Source organism: Eschscholzia californica, unplaced genomic scaffold (assembly GCF_041429995.1).
Source record: "Eschscholzia californica isolate CP2 unplaced genomic scaffold, dmEscCali1.0.p SCAF_5, whole genome shotgun sequence".
Lineage (NCBI taxonomy): Eukaryota > Viridiplantae > Streptophyta > Magnoliopsida > Ranunculales > Papaveraceae > Eschscholzia > Eschscholzia californica.
This window is the reverse complement of record NW_028238472.1, coordinates 16,333,112-16,350,407: the sequence shown is the minus strand read 5'-3', so window position 1 is coordinate 16,350,407 and position 17,296 is coordinate 16,333,112. Positions and strand designations below refer to the sequence as shown.

The following is a 17,296-nucleotide window of genomic DNA, read 5'->3' as shown; positions in this document are numbered from 1 at the left end:
AATATAACCGAGTTTTTCTCTAAAATCTAGGGGTTCAAATTTTTATTAGCATAACTAATTGTTCATAAATAAAATTTAATCGAACACTAAGCTAAACATTAATTAAATTTTGACAAATATTCAAAAAATATTATATTCCAATTAGAGCATCCCAAGCTGTAATTCGAGGTAGAACCCAAAGTCTCATTCGAATGCACAAGGTTGACAATACCGATTCCAACTAACATATAATCGTGGAACTGAAGCATTTTCTTTAAAAATTACCTTCACAAAGTGATTTCCCTTCTCAGATATTTTAAGTGGAATAATTTTTTGTCGTGCTTGGACCTTCCCTCTTAATGATAGATTAGTTAAAGAAAAAAAGATAGACTGTGTGCAGTACAAAAATCCGGAGTTTTTGTAACTTCTTTCTTCAGTAAAGCCGTTACAACAAACCCAAGAAATTGGCACCATTTCCCGCGCCTACAATTGGGGTTTTATAAGGACCTTTATTTTCCAAACGCCGTTACAAAAACCAAAATAATCCTGCCACAGTTGACGCTGGTGGCAAAACAGTTGTAACGGCTTATAGCCGTTACAAAAGGTTCCTATTATAACGACCCTCTTGAGTATGGCCGTTATAAATGTGAAACACCTAAATTAGTAGCTATTTCGTTTTATATCTTTCATCTTCTCTCCCTAACCGTGAACGCTAAATCCGATCGCACGAGAAATCTCGGTCTCCCTCTCTCGTAGTTAGGGTTCTATCCTGGTAAGATCTCTTTCTCTCTCTCTCTCATCTTTACTCTCTGGCCGTGATTTTTCTAAAAATCTTATCTCCTTCTAATAGTTAGGGTTCCAGGGAAAAGGGGCGAAAGGTCGATCTCTTGTTTTTCTTGGGTTGGTATCCAGGTTTAGGTCGATCTCTCGTTCTTTTGTAACGGTTTCTGCTCGTTACAGTTTTTGTTGCCACGACACTTATTGTAACGGCTGCAATATCTATAGTAGCGACTTCAAGCCGTTACTACTACACTTTTTGTAACGGTTTTTCCCTTGTTGTAACGGCTTTAAGCCGTTACAACTAGTCCGTATTTTTGTAGTGGTTATAGTCAAATTAGTAATCCTCTTTAAAACGAATTTCTAAAATACAAAATAGATTGTATTGGAATCAAATTAGTATTCATTTTTAAAAAGAAATTCTATCTATTTTATATTTATTATTTTCTGGTTTTATTTGGAGTGATATTTTTTTAGATTCTCAACAAAATATTTGCTAGATAACACCAATAAAATAAATTTTACTTTTTATTTTTAATAATTTAACAAACGAAAAAGTTGTTTCTAGTAAACAACTTTGTAGAATTAAAACATAGTTGTATTTAGCAATTTAAGATTCAACAAAATATTTGCTACATAAAACCAATAAGTCAACTTTTGGTGTCGTTTAGCAATTTATTTGAAAAGAAAACGGTTGTGTCTAGCAAATAGTTGTGTGGAGCGATAATGCAGTTTCGTTTAGCGTTTGTCTTAATTTTTCTTTTTTTGAGAAGTCACCAAAGATTACAGTTTATGGGCAAATTTTGATAGCGTGAAGTGAAGAAGTGATATTGACGGCTTCGTGAAAAAAATCTAAAATTTTCACCCAAAATCTTTTGTACTTCGTCACTTTTCTCCTAGTGCGACAACTTAAGAAAAGAGTAATTGTTTGGAAAATATAATAAGAAATCAAATATAATATTTATCTTATAGATATATAAGAACATAAAATACGAAAAATATATAGTTAATTCCTATTTAGCCTCCTACTTTGTGACCAGCTTCCTTTATGGTCCCCTATTTTCCGTAAATTTAAATATGACCCCATTTTTTCAATGTAAATGTCAGAACTACCTTTCTTATAAATATTTTTTTAAAATAAAATTAAATAAAAAACATGAATTTCCACCTCACTTCCCTTTCCACCAAACATCTCTCTCCACCAAACATGAAATTCCGGCCGACGACCTTCAAAAAAAAAAGTTTCTCTTATCTTTCTCTCCAAGTCACCTATCTCTTCTCCGGCAAGGTCACCGACTTTTGGCCGGCGACTTTAAAAACTTAAAAAACAAACTCTCATCATTCTCTCTCTCTAAAAACTCCGGCGAAGGATTTCCCCTCGTCGGAGATCTGTTCTTCAATAGATCAGATCTCCGGCGAGGGAAAACCCTTCGCCGGAGTGTTTAGAGAGAGAAAGAGATGAGGTTTTTTTTTTTTTTTTTTTTAAGTTTTGGAAGGTCGCCTGGTGAAAAATTTTCCGACCGGCGACCTTGCTGGAGAAGAGATAGGTGACTTGGAGAGAGAGATGAGAGAATTTTTTTTTAAAGGTCGCCGACCGAAAAATTTCTGGCCGGCGACTTTCGTCGGAGAAGAGAGTGGTGAGTTGGAGAGAGATGTGTGGTGGAAAGGGAAGTGAGGTGAAAATTCATGTTTTTTATTTAATTTTATTTTGAAAAAATATTTATGAGAAAGGTAGTTCTGACATTTACATTAAAAAATGGGTCATATTTGAATTTACGGAAAATAGGGGGCCATAAAGGAAGCTAGTCACAAAGTAAGGGTCAAATAAGAGTTAACTCAAAAATATATTACTTTTGCTTTCTTAAACCATAACTAGAACATAATAGAGAAAAGAAATAATGATCTTTATCTTAGATTAAATTTGAACATAACACGAAATATTAATTATCTATTTTCCACCTAAGTAGAAAATTGGAAAAAAAAAGATCACGAGTTATAAAAAGTTGGATTTTCAATACAAAAACATCCTACCCAAATTTTTTGATTTCCCAAAATACCTCTCATGAGATAATTATGGGGAGTGCGAGTTTGATTTATCACAAGAAAATATAAGAAAAGGTCGGTGACTCGGGTAAAACAAATCACGAGGTACAAAAGGTTGGGTGAATTTTATTTTGTTTCCCCAAAACCCCCTCCACTACTTTTTCTCTTTACACAGGGAAAGAAGAATAATAAGATTTAATTTTTCTTTTTTTGAAAAGTCACCAAAGATTACAGTTTATAGGCAAATTTTGATAGCGTGAAGTGAAGAAGTGATATTCAAGATTTCGTGAAAAAAATCTAAATTTTTCACCTAAAATATTTTGTGCTTCGTCACTTTTCTTCTCGTGCGACAATTTATGAAAAGACTAATTGTCTGGAAAATATAATAAGAAATAAAATATAATCTTTATCTTACAGATATATAAGAACATATAATAAGGAAAATATATTACTTTTGTTTTCTTGAACCATAACTAGAACAGAGAAAAGAAACAATAATCTTTATCTTAGACTAAATTTGAACATAACACGAAATATATTAATTTTATATTCTTTACCTAAGTAGAAAATTGGAAAAAAAATCTCTCTATTGTAAGTCAAAATTTCTTTAAACAAAAAAAAAGTATAATAAGAGAAAACATATTATATTTAAACTCAGGAGATCAGAATTAGAACCTACAAAAGAAATAAGTTAATGAAATCAAATTGGTAATTATTTTTCTACCATATTTTAAAGATTTTGTTTTAGTATCTTACCAATGAAAAAAAATCTTTGTTAATATCTACCACCTAAACTTTATAGTAAAATTTTTGTTCTCTTTCCTCTTTAAAATATACAATAATTTTGGTGTATTTAATGTTTTCTTGCAAGAATTTAAGTCAAAATTGGGTTGAATATCATTTCTTTTATTTTTGTATTTTAGCTAAAATATCGGATGATATAAATTGAAACAACCATAGCCGTTGGATGACCGACACTTAGCATGATATAGTTTCGTCAACCAAGCCCTAATAACTGACTTTTTATTGTTCCTTTTCCTTTCTCTCTCTCATAAATATGACTCTCTTGTAAACCTAAGCTCCCCCCATTTTGTCTCTCTCTCTCTCTCTCAATCTCTCTCTTCTTTATTCGAACAAAGAAGGGAGAATTTCTATCCAATTTCTTGTTCATTCACAATTGTTGATTTCTTTACCGATCAAATTACCGTCTCAGGGATCGTTCTCCTTCCTGTCGGAATTCGGATTCATAGCATTTCACTTGGTGTTTCTTCCATTTCAAACGCTGTTTTCATCTAATTCCGGTTGGAATTCCGTCTAGTAAGCTAATTTCTACTTTTTCAATCTCTTAGTTGTTTTTTTTCTTAGTTTTGATCATAATTTGAAATTACTAGTGATTATTGAAATTTGAAGGCATGATTTCATTTTTGCTGCTAATTTGGCTACAAAATTAGTAGTGGTCTAACCTAATTTTGATTTTTTCTTTGTTAAAGGGGTTTTCTTTAGGTTAATTGAAATGTTTTTGGAATACTATACTGAAGCCTAGGCTTTGGTCAATGGGCTGCTTCCATTCAAAGGTTAAAAAACAGTTCCCTGGTCATGAGGACCCTGTGGTTCTCGCCTCAGAAACAGCTTGTAAGCATTATTAAACCTTTAAATTCTTCATGTAGGCTTATTTTTTTTTGTCGAAAAGGGGTTCGTGTACTAGATACACTTGTTTATTTACTTTATTTACCGATTTATTACTTATTTTTTTTTTTGCTTATGAAGTGAAAAAGATGTCATCTAAATACTATTTTTATTCTATGGAAAAAAAGTTCGAAATTGTTATTGTTATCTTATTATTACGTTTGTTCTCCTACAAAATGCATTTCCATTTTATCGTCGTATTATTACGCTGAAAATTTGGAAATGCTTATACTTTTGACCTGGGTTTTTCTTAATTTGAATCAGGTTCCACATTCATTATATTAGATCAGGGTTTCGCTGCCATGTTCTTTCACAGTTCTATAAGTTGATTTACCTTTAAACATCAAAGAAAAATGCAAGTAGTGAGATGATTTTCTCACATGTGATGTAAACCTTCTAAGAATGATGTTTGTTTTCACTAAAGGAGGAGAATATGGACTATTACAAACTAGAGAACCTAAGAGTGGACTGAATTAAGGTTCTGGCAAATGATGCGTCACGTGTGTATTAACTATTTAGAACTAGAGAAGCGGTAATTTTTTCTTGTGAACCCTCAGACAATTAGGTTTGGAGGTACCCTTTAGGAATAATCCTTTTATATGCTAATGCTTGTTAACGTATTTTCTTGTGAATGGCGATGTACTTGTTAAAACCAATAGGTTGAGAGGCCACTCCAGTAGTCCACTAACGACAATTTACTGTTGCTAAAATCTTTATTATGGAAAGGTGAAATAGTGATCTTATGTTATTGGAAACTCTATCTTCGTACGCGTACCAACTTCCGAATTCCCTTGTCCGTTTTTGGATACTTTGGTTATTCAGTTCGCTAAATTTGACCTTAGCCTTGATTTACCCGTTTTTGGGTAAATTTCTATGAATGAACTAATTTCTAATGTTTAAGATTTAATCTTTTATGGAGATGAAATTGTTTGATAGATGAGCAAAGTGATTGTTAGTCATGTTTTCTTACTAGGAAAAAGTGTTTTTGGTATGGTGAATATTGCTATATGGGAGTAGCGGTTGCTACCTTAGTGGCTGCTGTTATTTCCAGTAATTGGACATCTGATCTTACTTCTGCTTTGTTTTCAGTCAGCGTCAGTGAAGTTGAAGCACTATTTGAGCTGTTCAAGAGCATTAGCAGTTCTGTGATTGATGATGGGCTAATTAATAAGGTAAGTTGTATTGAAATGTTATCTCGTCATGATTTAGATTTATTAAGGCTTTATCCGTCATTTATTTTTTAATATCATCTGTAACTCCAAACGTTTTATAGTCATATTAAGTTTGAGGATGATGGATGTCAATATAAAGCATGGCTAGGGAAAGATTTATATTGTTGTGATTATTCATAATTTTGTTTTTCTAAGTGGTGAAAGTTGTGGGGATGCTGGGTTAAGAATTTCAGGATATCTATTATTTGTGGCAACACACGAGGACAATTACTAAATGTTGACAACGAAATTGGCTCAGGATCTTGCTTCGTAGAACCATTGAATGCCTAATGGAAGTAAACTAGTTTAATAATTCATGGTCGAATATAATAATTCATTTTGGTATTCGTGGTTGAATACCTCAAAATAACACATGCTAGTTCTGGTGCTACTATTCGTGGTTGAATACAATAATTCAGTTTGCTATTTACTTGAACGAAACAGTTCCGGTTTATATCGAATTGTGGACATATTTCTTCTTTGTTGTGGAATTATTTGTCTTCGTTGTTCTCCCACTGAATCTTGTGATGGTGTTGTGCTTATTTATGTCATCTTTCGAAACGTACGTTGTACATCTGCTATCTTCATATATTTATAAAACTGAACTATTCTAGTCCTAACTGATAGAAAGAGCAAACCTTGCCGTGTAATGTTTTTACTAAATAAAATTGTGACATCAGATGTCATTTCTTTGCAATGTGCAGGAAGAGTTTCAGTTAGCTCTGTTTAAGAACAGGAAAAAGGAGAATCTGTTTGCTAATCGGGTACATTCTTATGTCCCTCATTTATTAGCTGCCATGACAAAATCGAGTACATATTATTTATTTATCTTCTTTATATTGTTAGCCTGCCTTTATAATGTCTCCTTACACTTCAATTTTCCCTCCGAATGTTCATAATTCTTATTGATGTTTCATTTGGTGAATACTCACACGATGTAGATATTTGACCTATTTGATGTTAAGCGAAAAGGAGTCATTGATTTTGGTGACTTTGTTCGATCTCTTACTGTCTTTCATCCAAATGCGCCTATAGAAGACAAGATTGATTGTAAGTTGAACTAGTTAACTATTTCTCGATATACTTTCTAAACTTGTCTATGTTTTCTAAACATCGTTCGGAACTGCAGTTTCATTCAAGCTTTATGATATGGATGGTACAGGCTTCATCGAGCGTCAAGAGGTATGTTTTTCTTGAATTAATAATTCATCTATTTAATCATGTCGTAGTTATTAGGTTCTTTACTTTCTTACTCAGAATGCTACAACTGTATCACTTGAATTTACATTTTAAGGCAGATGTTAACCTAGAGTAGTATCCCCCAATATTCCCTCTCATTCAAGTAAATGCGCTACAAGAGTATCTGAGTTTCCAAAACGAGGATTTGACACGTCAAAAAGTATCCAGGTTAAACATATGTTAATATATTGATTCATTGAGTGGCAGGTAAAGCAGATGTTAATTGCACTTCTATGTGAATCGGAGATGCAGTTGGCTGATGAAACAATTGAGATAATACTTGATAAAGTAAGTTTGACTATTACCAAAGAATCACCACAATACCCGATAATCTGATATATTATACTATTTTATTTTGATTTACGTATGCAAACAGACATTCATGGAAGCAGACGTAAATCAAGACGGGAAGATTGATAAAGATGAATGGCTCAACTTCGTTACAAAGAATCCATCATTAATGAAAGTCATGACCCTTCCTTATCTAAGGTAAAAGAATGTTCCAGTCGAGAACCTAACTGAATTTTTGTTCATAAATTTGGGTATGAAATTTTAGTGAACTAATAGTAACACCAGATCTAACTAGCACTTATTGTATTTCCTTTTCTGTAAATTACAGGGACATAACTACAACATTCCCAAGTTTTGTGTTTCATTCAGAAGTAGACGATATTGCTACGTGAAAGTATCAATTCGTCTTCATGGATATCTCAAGGAAGAGAAATGGGTGGCTATTTTCATTTTTTATGATAATGCTTATGGAAAAGAACATGATAAAAAAGGGTTAAACTTAGAAGGAGATGGTTTTTATACTCTTCGTTTTTTTTTCTTTCTTGTTTTTGTTTTTTTTCTTACAATATTGGGTAGAGGGTGAAGTTGATGATTGTGATTGAGGTAGAAAAATGTGATATTAAAGAGTTTGCAGGTTTTTCACTCCACTTTTAGATTTCACTTCGGAAGAGAAGGAGTTGTTGGGGTCTCTCCTTATATAAAAAGGATTCTTAATTGAAATAAGATTTCCATTATTCCTGATTTGAGGAGAAATAGAAGTTTCTATTTCAAGTCTAAAAAGGAATCCTATTTCTATTGGAATACCTCCTTATTTATCATTATAAATAAGGAATTAAAGGGAAGAAATTATTCATACTTTCAAGTAAGAGAGTATCATACTTTCAGTCCGAGAGTATCATACTTTCAGGTTAGAGAGTATCATACTTTAAGTCAGAAAGTATTTTCCCAGTTGGGAGAGTTACCGAAGAATGTTTAGTTTATCCACCATAGGTTTGGTGAAGAGTCGGTTAACCCTCTATTTGTTTAGGGAAGAGTTGTTATCCAAGAGTGTTTCCACACACCTTGAAGAATTGGTTAATCCTCTGTTTGTTTAGGGAAGAGTTTGTTTAGGGAAGAATTGTTATCCAAGAATGTTTCCACACATCTTGAATAGTTGGTTAATCCTCTATTTGTTTAGGGAAGAATTGTCCAAGAGCGTTTCCACACATCTTGAACAATTGATTTATCCACCATAGGTTTCGTGAAGAATTGTGTAACCCATTATCTAATCATAGTGAAAGATTTCTGGACTAGGTCCCGTGGTTATTTTACCTTTTATCTTCGAGAGACTTTTTGTCATGTTAAATAATCTTGGTGTCTCTGCTATTACTTTCACATCGTTTGTCTTCATATTCTTAAACAAGTTAATTAGGTTATTTTTCCTAACAAGTGGTATAGAGCTAAGGGTAGATTTATCGTTCAGAATTCGTGAATAAGAGTTGAATGCAGTTGGAATGTGAAAATTCAGTGGGTCTAAGATGTCCTTGAAGAAGAAGGTGTTGAAGATCAAGAAAATCCATATAGAAGACAGTACTTCAAATATGATGACAAAACCATTGCCTAAAGGCAAGCATGAACTATATAGTAGTATTGCTGGCGTTGGAATGGTGGATTTTTTCATAAGTCGGGAGGGGAGTTTGTTGGGGTCCCTCCTTATATAAAAAGGATTCATAGTTGAAGAAGGATTTCCCTTATTCCTTATTTGGAGAGAAATAGAAGTTTCTATTTGAAGCCTAAAAAGGAATCCTAATTCTAGTTGAATACCTCCCTAATTATCATTATAAAAGGGAATGAAAGTGAAGAAATTATTCATACTTTCAAGTCAGAAAGTATCGTCCCAGTTGGGAGAGTTACCCGAGAATCCTTTCAGATCATATCCTCTTTCTCCCCAAATAAGGAATAAGAGGATATGGAAGAGTTGTTATCAAAGAGTGTTTCTACACATCTTGAAAAATCAGTTTATCCACCATAGGTTTGGTGAAGAATTGTGTAACCCATTATTTAATTATGCTTTTTAGATTTACATCTTTTATCTTCATATTCCTGAACAAGTTAATTAGGTTATTTTTTTTTCTTAAAAAGTGGTATCAGAGCAAGGCTAGTTTTATCGTTCAGAAATATGGAAAGAAAACAGTAGTGCACTTTACACATATTTCAGGCGAATTTGTGTGAACGGGAGTTGAATCTAGTTTGAATGTGAGATATTAGTGGATCCAAGACATTATTAAAGAAAAAGTGTTGAAGATCAATAAAATCCATATAGAAGACAATACTTCAGATATGATGACAAGACCATTGCTTAAAGGCAAACATGAGCTATATAGTAGTATTGCTGGCTTTGGAATGGTGAGTCATTTCTATGAGTTGGGAATAGGAGTTTGTTGGGGTCCCTTCTTATATAAAAATGATTCTTAATTGAAATAGGATTTCCATTATTCCTTATTTGGGGGGGGGGGGGGGGGGGGGGGGGGGGGGGAATAGAAATTTCTATTTCAAGCCTAAAAAAAGAATCCTATTTCTAACGGAATACCTCCTTATTTGTCATTATAAATAAGGAATGAAATGGAAGAAATTTATTACTTCAAGTCAGAGAGTATCATACTTTCAGTCTGTGAGTATCATACTTTCAGGTTAGAGAGTATCATACTTTCAAGTCAGATTAGAGAGTTACCAGAGAATCCTTTCAGATCATATCCTCTCAGATTAGAGAGATAGAGATCAGAGAGATGAGAACAGAAAGAGGTCAGAGAAATAGAGATTTCTGAAGTGGTTCTTTCAAGAGAGACTGAAAGAAAGAACATTGGTTTGAAGAAAAGAAAATTATTAATCTTGTGAAGCAATTTAGTTTGTGTGAAACTTCTTCACGCTTTGTGGTAATCTAGGATTTGATCAAATCCCAAGGAGTAAGAAATCTTTATAGTCCCTTTCTTGTTTGATTTATCCACCATTGGTTTGGTTAAGAGTTGGTTAATCCTTTATTAGTTTGAGGAAGAGTTGTTATCAAAGAGTGTTTCTATACATCTTGAACAATTGGTTTATCCACCATAGGTTTGGTGAAGAATTGTGTAACCCATTATTTAATTATAGTGGAAGATTTCTGGACTACGTCCCGTGGTTTTTACCTTCTATCTTGGAGGGGTTTTTGCCACGTTAAATAATCTTTATGTCTCTGCTCTTACATTCACATCTTTTATCTTCATATTCCTGAAAAAGTAAATTAGGTTATTTTTTTCCTAACATGAATGTGAGAGAAAAAAAAACATAGTTTTAGTACAAGTTGCTTTGAGTGTAGAAATTGAAGTTGATCATTTATCAAGATTGTAAAAACGAAAAGTTGAAACCATTTTTTAGAACAGTTTTGAAATCGAAGGGAAGAAGAATTTTCCTTAGCGAAATGTTTTAAGGCGAAATTGATTCCCCGCAAAAACCTAGTCACTCCAAAAATTTATATTTGGAGAGAGAAAATGAGATAATCTCATATCCTCGCTCATTAACACAATCCGCTGAACTGCTAAGGTGAAGGTCGAGTGCTCCACATTGCATATAGAAACAAAAATACTTACAAAACTGTGCAACTTTTCAACAAAAATATTTACACCTCAGAAACAACAATTATATGTATGAGACTATGGAATGGAAATTTATTTGGAACATAAATACTACTTCGAGAATCAAACTATTCCTTTGGAAATGTTGTACGAACAATCTGTTGGCAATTTGAACCATTGCCTTGGTTCAACCATTGCCTTGGTTGAATTAAAATTAAAAGAGACACATTCCTAGGATCATGTCTCTCCATATAGATGTCTCTCCATATAGTCACAATCATCTCTATATATACATAATCCAGATTTCATTTTAGATAGAGAGAAAAATCAATTAGTTTTCTGAGTTTAGAGTTTGCATTAGAAGTCTAAGGAGTTAAGAGAGTTCTCTACTTATTTGGTTCGAAGTTTCTTGAAGAACGAAGTGCTGCGCTTCAAGAAGGTAAGACTGTTTTATCCTGGGAGACGATTCGTATATACAACCCGGCTTAGCACCATTGCGGGACGAATAACGTCTTAAGGAGAGAGTATCCAATACTCGACTCAGTCATAAAACTATTACTTGTTATTCTACTTACTTGATTATATAATTTGTCGAGCGGAATCGTTATCGAATTGTGTATTCGAGAAGGACAATTAAACTAATTAGTCCAACAATCTTAAGACGTTATTCCGTGTATCGGATTTCGCTCATCAAATAGTTTTACGGCCTTCTAATAATCATTGAAAACAAAAAGGAAAACAATTTACTATACCCTCTCTGTCTCGTTATTAGGAATCCCTGATAGTGACTCAATTCCATGAATTATAGGTAGACAGTGGCATTTCTCAATCTATTATTAGTTCAAATTAAAGCATACATATAAGTTTAGTCACTGTCTTCACTAAATCAAAAACCCCCATTGGCTATTGGACGAATACTATTGTTGTATGTTGAATAGGAAAGACACTGTTATAACTAAGGGAGTTAATTACTTTGCATGTGGGTATTAATTAATCTTGTTGTATTTGGGTCTGTTGATTATATTCAACTCAAAAGGAGTTACTTTGCATATTCACATACAATACTTTTGGAACCTAACAAGGGTAGTATTCAACAGAATAACTAAATATCAAAGGGCGTCAAACACATAAAACAGTAACATCAGTTTCCCTTGACAAAGGACGATATTTGCCTACATCCAAATTACTGTTTCTGTTCCTTATTTTTGAGTCTCATTAATATCTATGTATGTAATCAATCTTTATAAACATAGAGTAGTCTTATTCTTGCATACAACAATTTGAGAACCTTGTTGTTAGTATTTTCTGATTTGTATTACATATTAGAAGAGAAAGAATATAAGTGAAGCATCATCTTCTTTAAACGTATTCATTATTTATTCTATGGTATGAAACAAACATTATTTGTTATAGATAATAGATTGATCTGAGTTTCTGTTAATGTTTGTAAGTAATTCATTTACTTTGTAATTTCATATTTGGAATTATTATTTATCATCAAGACGGTATACAATTAAGAAAAGTGTACAATTTATTACCTTACTCTTATTAGTCTGTGAATTGTGTATTCAACAGACAAATGGCAAGCAATATTGGAAACAACATTTCTGTCCCTCCAACTCACGGAGAAAATCCTGAGAAGTTTCGTGGAGGAAAAGAAAAATATCAAGGGAACTCTAAGAAGTTTAAAGGGACTTGTTATACGTGTAACAAGAAAGGGCATCATGTTAAAAATTGTCGCTCCAAAACTTGGAAGAAAGTTTTCAAGAAGAAAAAGACAAAAGACAAAGTGAGTGATAACTTGTCTGATGATATTAAGGTGATCGATTTATGTGCCGTTATTTCTGAAGCAAACTTGGTAAATAATCCAAGAGAAAGGTGGGTAGACACTGGTGCTACTCGTCATATTTGTTCAGATAAAGGAGTATTCTCATCTTATAAAAAGGTGGAAAATGCTGAACCTTTACTAATGGGAAATTCAGCAACTTCAAAGATTGAAGGGAACGGGACAGTCATTCTGAAATTCACATCTGGCAAGGAAGTAACTCTGAAAAATGTGCTTCATATACCCGACATCCGACAGAACTTAGTTTCTGGTTCTTTATTAAGTAAGAATGGCTTTAAGCTTGTATTTGAATCTGATAATTTTATTCTTACTAAGAATGGGATGTATGTGGGAAAGGGATATTTAAGTGAAGGTCTATTCAAGATGAATGTAATGACTGTTATTCCTAAGATCAATAAAATTAATAATTCTGCTTATATTATTGATTCTGACATGTTAATAATGATTCTTTAAGAAGATTAATTAACATGGACCTTATACCTAAATTTGATTTAAATACCAATCATAAATGTGAAGTTTGTGTCGAATCAAAAATGACTAAGTCGTCTTTCCATTCAGTTGAAAGAGACACAGAACCGTTAGAACTAATACATAGTGATATATGTGACTTAAAAACGGTTCAGACAAGAGGTGGGAAAAAATACTTCATCACATTTATAGATGATAGTACCAGATATTGTCATGTTTACTTATTAAGAAGTAAAGATGAAGCCGTAGAAAAATTTAAAATATATAAGAGTGAAGTTGAGAATCAACTCGATAAAAAGATCAAAACTTTACGAAGTGATAGAGGTGGTGAATATGAATCGCCATTTGCTGATATTTGTGCTGAAAGTGGTATTATCCATCAAACAACGGCTCCTTATTCGCCTCAGCAAAATGGAGTCGCTGAAAGAAAAAATCGAACTTTAAAAGAAATGATGAACGCATTACTTATAAGTTCAGGATTACCCCAAAATTTGTGGGGGGAAGCTTTGCTTTCAGCAAACTATATTTTGAACAAATTGCCCCATAAGAAAAAGGATAAAACTCCTTATGAGTTATGGAAAGGAAAAAAGCCTTCTTATAAATACCTCAAAGTGTGGGGGTGTTTAGCAAAAGTGGCGATTCCTACACCAAAGAAGGTCAAAATTGGACCAAAAACTATCGATTGTATTTTCATAGGATATGCACATAATAGTAGTGCATACAGATTTCTCATACATAAATCTGAAATTCAAGACTTGCATGTTAATACGGTAATCGAGTCAAGAAATGCTACATTTTTTGAGGACATATTTCCATGTAAATTAGACGATGAGAAAAGTTCTCAAAAGAGGAAATTTGAGAATATTAGTAACAATGAAAATACAAACCAAAATGATAAAGAGAATATGGTTCAAGAACCACAAGCAGGAGAAAATAAAGAGGAACTCCGAAGAGGCAAGAGACAAAAAATTGCCAAAACATACGGTCCGGATTTCCTCACATATTTGTTAGAACAAGAACCGCAAACATACAAAGAAGCAATGTCTTCTCCTGAATCTCAATTTTGGAAAGAGGCCGTAAATAACGAAATTGAGTCTATCCTTCAGAACCATACATGGGAGTTAGTAGATCTTCCACCGGGGTGTAAACCATTGGGTTATAAATGGATTTTCAAGAGAAAATAAAAAACGGATGGTTCTATAGACAAGTACAAAGCGAGACTTGTCGCAAAAGGATTTAAACAAAAGGAAGGATTAGACTATTTTGATACGTATTCTCCAGTTACGAGAATAACATCAATTCGGGTATTAATTGCTATAGCATCTCTATATAATTTAGAGATACATCAAATGGATGTTAAAACTGCTTTCTTGAATGGTGAATTAGAAGAAGAGATCTATATGGAACAACCGGAAGGGTTTATAGTACCCGGTCAAGAAAAGAAAGTTTGTAAATTAGTGAGGTCACTGTATGGGCTGAAACAAGCACCAAAACAGTGGCATGAGAAATTCGACAAAGCCATGTTGTCAAATGGTTTTAGTATTAACGAGTGTGATAAATGTGTCTACACTAAATCTACTACCAACGGAGTTATAATTCTATGTTTGTATGTAGACGACATGTTAATAATGGGTAGCAATTTAGATATGATCAAATCTACGAAGAAAATGCTATCAAAAGTATTTGATATGAAAGATTTAGGTCAAGCAGACTTAATTCTTGGAATCAAGATATGTCGAACTTCTAATGGAATAGTTTTATCTCAATCACATTATATTGAGAAAGTTTTAGAGAAATTCAACAAAAATGATAATCAAGTTGTAAAAACTCCAGTAGACCTTAGTCTACATCTAACTAAGAATACGGGTCATAGTACTAACCAATTAGAATATTCTCGGATAATTGGTAGTTTGATGTATCTAATGAACTGTACACGACCTGATATTGCATACTCAGTAAGTAAATTGAGTAGGTTTACGAGCAATCCAAATACAAGTCATTGGAGTGCTCTAATAAGAGTTCTTAGATATTTAAGATATACTAAGGAGTATGGGTTACATTTTACCAAATACCCTGCAGTTCTTGAAGGGTATACTGATGCAAATTGGATTTCAGATACAAACGATTCTAAATCCACAAACGGTTATGTTTTTACAATAGGTGGTGCATCAGTTTCATGGAAGTCCTCAAAACAAACTTGCATAGCAAGATCAACCATGGAGTCAGAGTTTATTGCTTTGGACAAAGCTGGAGAAGAAGCTGAATGGCTTCGTAATTTTCTAGAGGATATTCCAATTTGGCCAAAACCAGTGTCTGCTATTAAAATACATTGCGATAGTAAATCGGCAATTGGCAAGGCACATAATAAAATGTATAACGGAAAATCTCGACACATACGTCGAAGACATAATACCGTTAAACATTTGCTCTCAAGTGGAATTATAACAATTGATTATATAAAATCAAAGGATAACCTAGCGGATCCGTTTACAAAGGGGTTATCGAAAGAGCAAATGTACAAGCTATCAAGGGGAATGGGCTTAAAGCCTAAAGTAAATGAGTAGATCACAATAGAAACCCAACCTAGTTGACTGGAGATCCCAAGATCTAGGTTCAAAAGGGACAACATAAATGTGAAATACTCGCTAGTAACACTGAAAGAGTCATTCTCTTACCCATTCCTAAGTATCAGTGTTGCCTGTCAGGTGATAGGATAAGCGATGCTTTTAATGATGCCTATATTCTTGAAACAAGTGGGGTACGTCAGGGTACTCTTCATAGGACATCACCTATGTGAGTGTAGAACTGATGCCGGTTCTATGAGAATGTCTTAAGGCGGAATTCTCTAAAGCACTCATGAATCCAGGAGTTGTCCAGGGCCGAAAAGGACACAACCAAAGAATCAAATATGTACGGAAGAAGTTGTGTGTTGGCTATTGTATCGACTTACTGCGAAAATTGAATAGTTCAAGACATCATGTTCACTAATCAATTAGTAAGTCCGGTAGTCATACACTAAGGAAGGTTCAAAGCCAAAAGCCACCTCTCCTGATGCAACAACTTCCATATGAACTCTCTTAGTCTGTATGCATTGTCAGTTTGCATAGTCTTCATATAGAATAAATTTTAATTCATGTGGGGGATTGTTGGCAATTTGAACCATTGCCTTGGTTCAACCATTGCCTTGGTTGAATTAAAATTAAAAGAGACACATTCCTAGGATCATGTCTCTCCATATAGATGTCTCTCCATATAGTCACAATCATCTCTATATATACATAATCCAGATTTCATTTTAGATAGAGAGAAAAATCAATTAGTTTTCTGAGTTTAGAGTTTGCATTAGAAGTCTAAGGAGTTAAGAGAGTTCTCTACTTATTTGGTTCGAAGTTTCTTGAAGAACGAAGTGCTGCGCTTCAAGAAGGTAAGACTGTTTTATCCTGGGAGACGATTCGTATATACAACCCGGCTTAGCACCATTGCGGGACGAATAACGTCTTAAGGAGAGAGTATCCAATACTCGACTCAGTCATAAAACTATTACTTGTTATTCTACTTACTTGATTATATAATTTGTCGAGCGGAATCGTTATCGAATTGTGTATTCGAGAAGGACAATTAAACTAATTAGTCCAACACAATCTACCTGTTAGAGACAAAATAGGAAAGTACATTGGTAACCTGTACAATTGTGTGTATTGTGACAATACTGAAACGATTACCCATGCTTTACTTCACTGATGTCACTCCCGCCCTATTTGGTTTCACTTCAATATTATTACGGATAACCTCACCAGCCTCCGCGATTGGATTCTTCAATGGAAGGAACTAGAAATGGAGAAAGTGAGACTTTATGCGAAAATATTATGGTTTATATGGAAAGCGAGATGTGAAAAATGCTTTTTCTTCGCAGGATCAATTGCCAATGCAGCTAATCAAGAGAATCAATAGAACATCAACAAGTGCGATTAACAAAAATACTAATACCCCCGTAGCAATCTCACCGCCCTGGAAACCACCCACAACCCCATTTCTCAAAATTAATGTCGATGCATCCTTCATCGCTATGTCTGAACCAGCAGGTATAGGCTGCATTATTCACGATGATCGTGCAGATTTCATCGCAGTAATAGCAGATACAACCAGGGGTCAAAATGCAGAAGAATGTG

The 17,296-nt window shown here is 33.6% G+C and overlaps 1 protein-coding gene and 1 pseudogene across 2 annotated transcripts; both read left to right on the top strand.

Moving 5' to 3' along the window:
- Positions 1-3,768: 3,768 nt before the first annotated feature.
- On the top strand, positions 3,769-7,868 carry LOC147537461 (calcineurin B-like protein 1). 2 transcript variants are annotated; one of them, XM_086642130.1, is made up of 9 exons: positions 3,769-4,116; positions 4,290-4,431; positions 5,575-5,657; positions 6,401-6,460; positions 6,638-6,746; positions 6,826-6,878; positions 7,143-7,223; positions 7,312-7,424; positions 7,555-7,868. In XM_086642130.1, exons 2-9 carry the CDS (start codon positions 4,353-4,355, stop codon positions 7,616-7,618), a joined length of 642 nt encoding a protein of 213 aa, XP_086498256.1. In that variant the 5' UTR covers positions 3,769-4,116; positions 4,290-4,352; the 3' UTR covers positions 7,619-7,868. The 2 variants fall into 2 exon arrangements, with proteins under 2 accessions (XP_086498256.1, XP_086498257.1); XM_086642131.1 differs by having other exon boundaries at positions 3,773-4,100.
- A 6,947-nt stretch (positions 7,869-14,815) lies between these two features.
- LOC147537460 (secreted RxLR effector protein 161 pseudogene) lies at positions 14,816-17,078 on the top strand (annotated as a pseudogene).
- The last annotated feature ends 218 nt before the right edge of the window (positions 17,079-17,296 follow it).

What these genes read in the sequence shown, in the direction of transcription:
- LOC147537461 (XM_086642130.1), top strand. Translation starts at nt 4,353, where the DNA reads ATGGGCTGCTTCCATTCAAAGGTTAAAAAACAGTTCCCTGGTCATGAG. An exon ending in ATGATGGGCTAATTAATAAG is followed by an intron (nt 5,658 to 6,400) that starts GTAAGTTGTATT and finishes TGCAATGTGCAG; the next exon opens with GAAGAGTTTCAGTTAGCTCT. An exon ending in TTGAGATAATACTTGATAAA is followed by an intron (nt 7,224 to 7,311) that starts GTAAGTTTGACT and finishes GTATGCAAACAG; the next exon opens with ACATTCATGGAAGCAGACGT.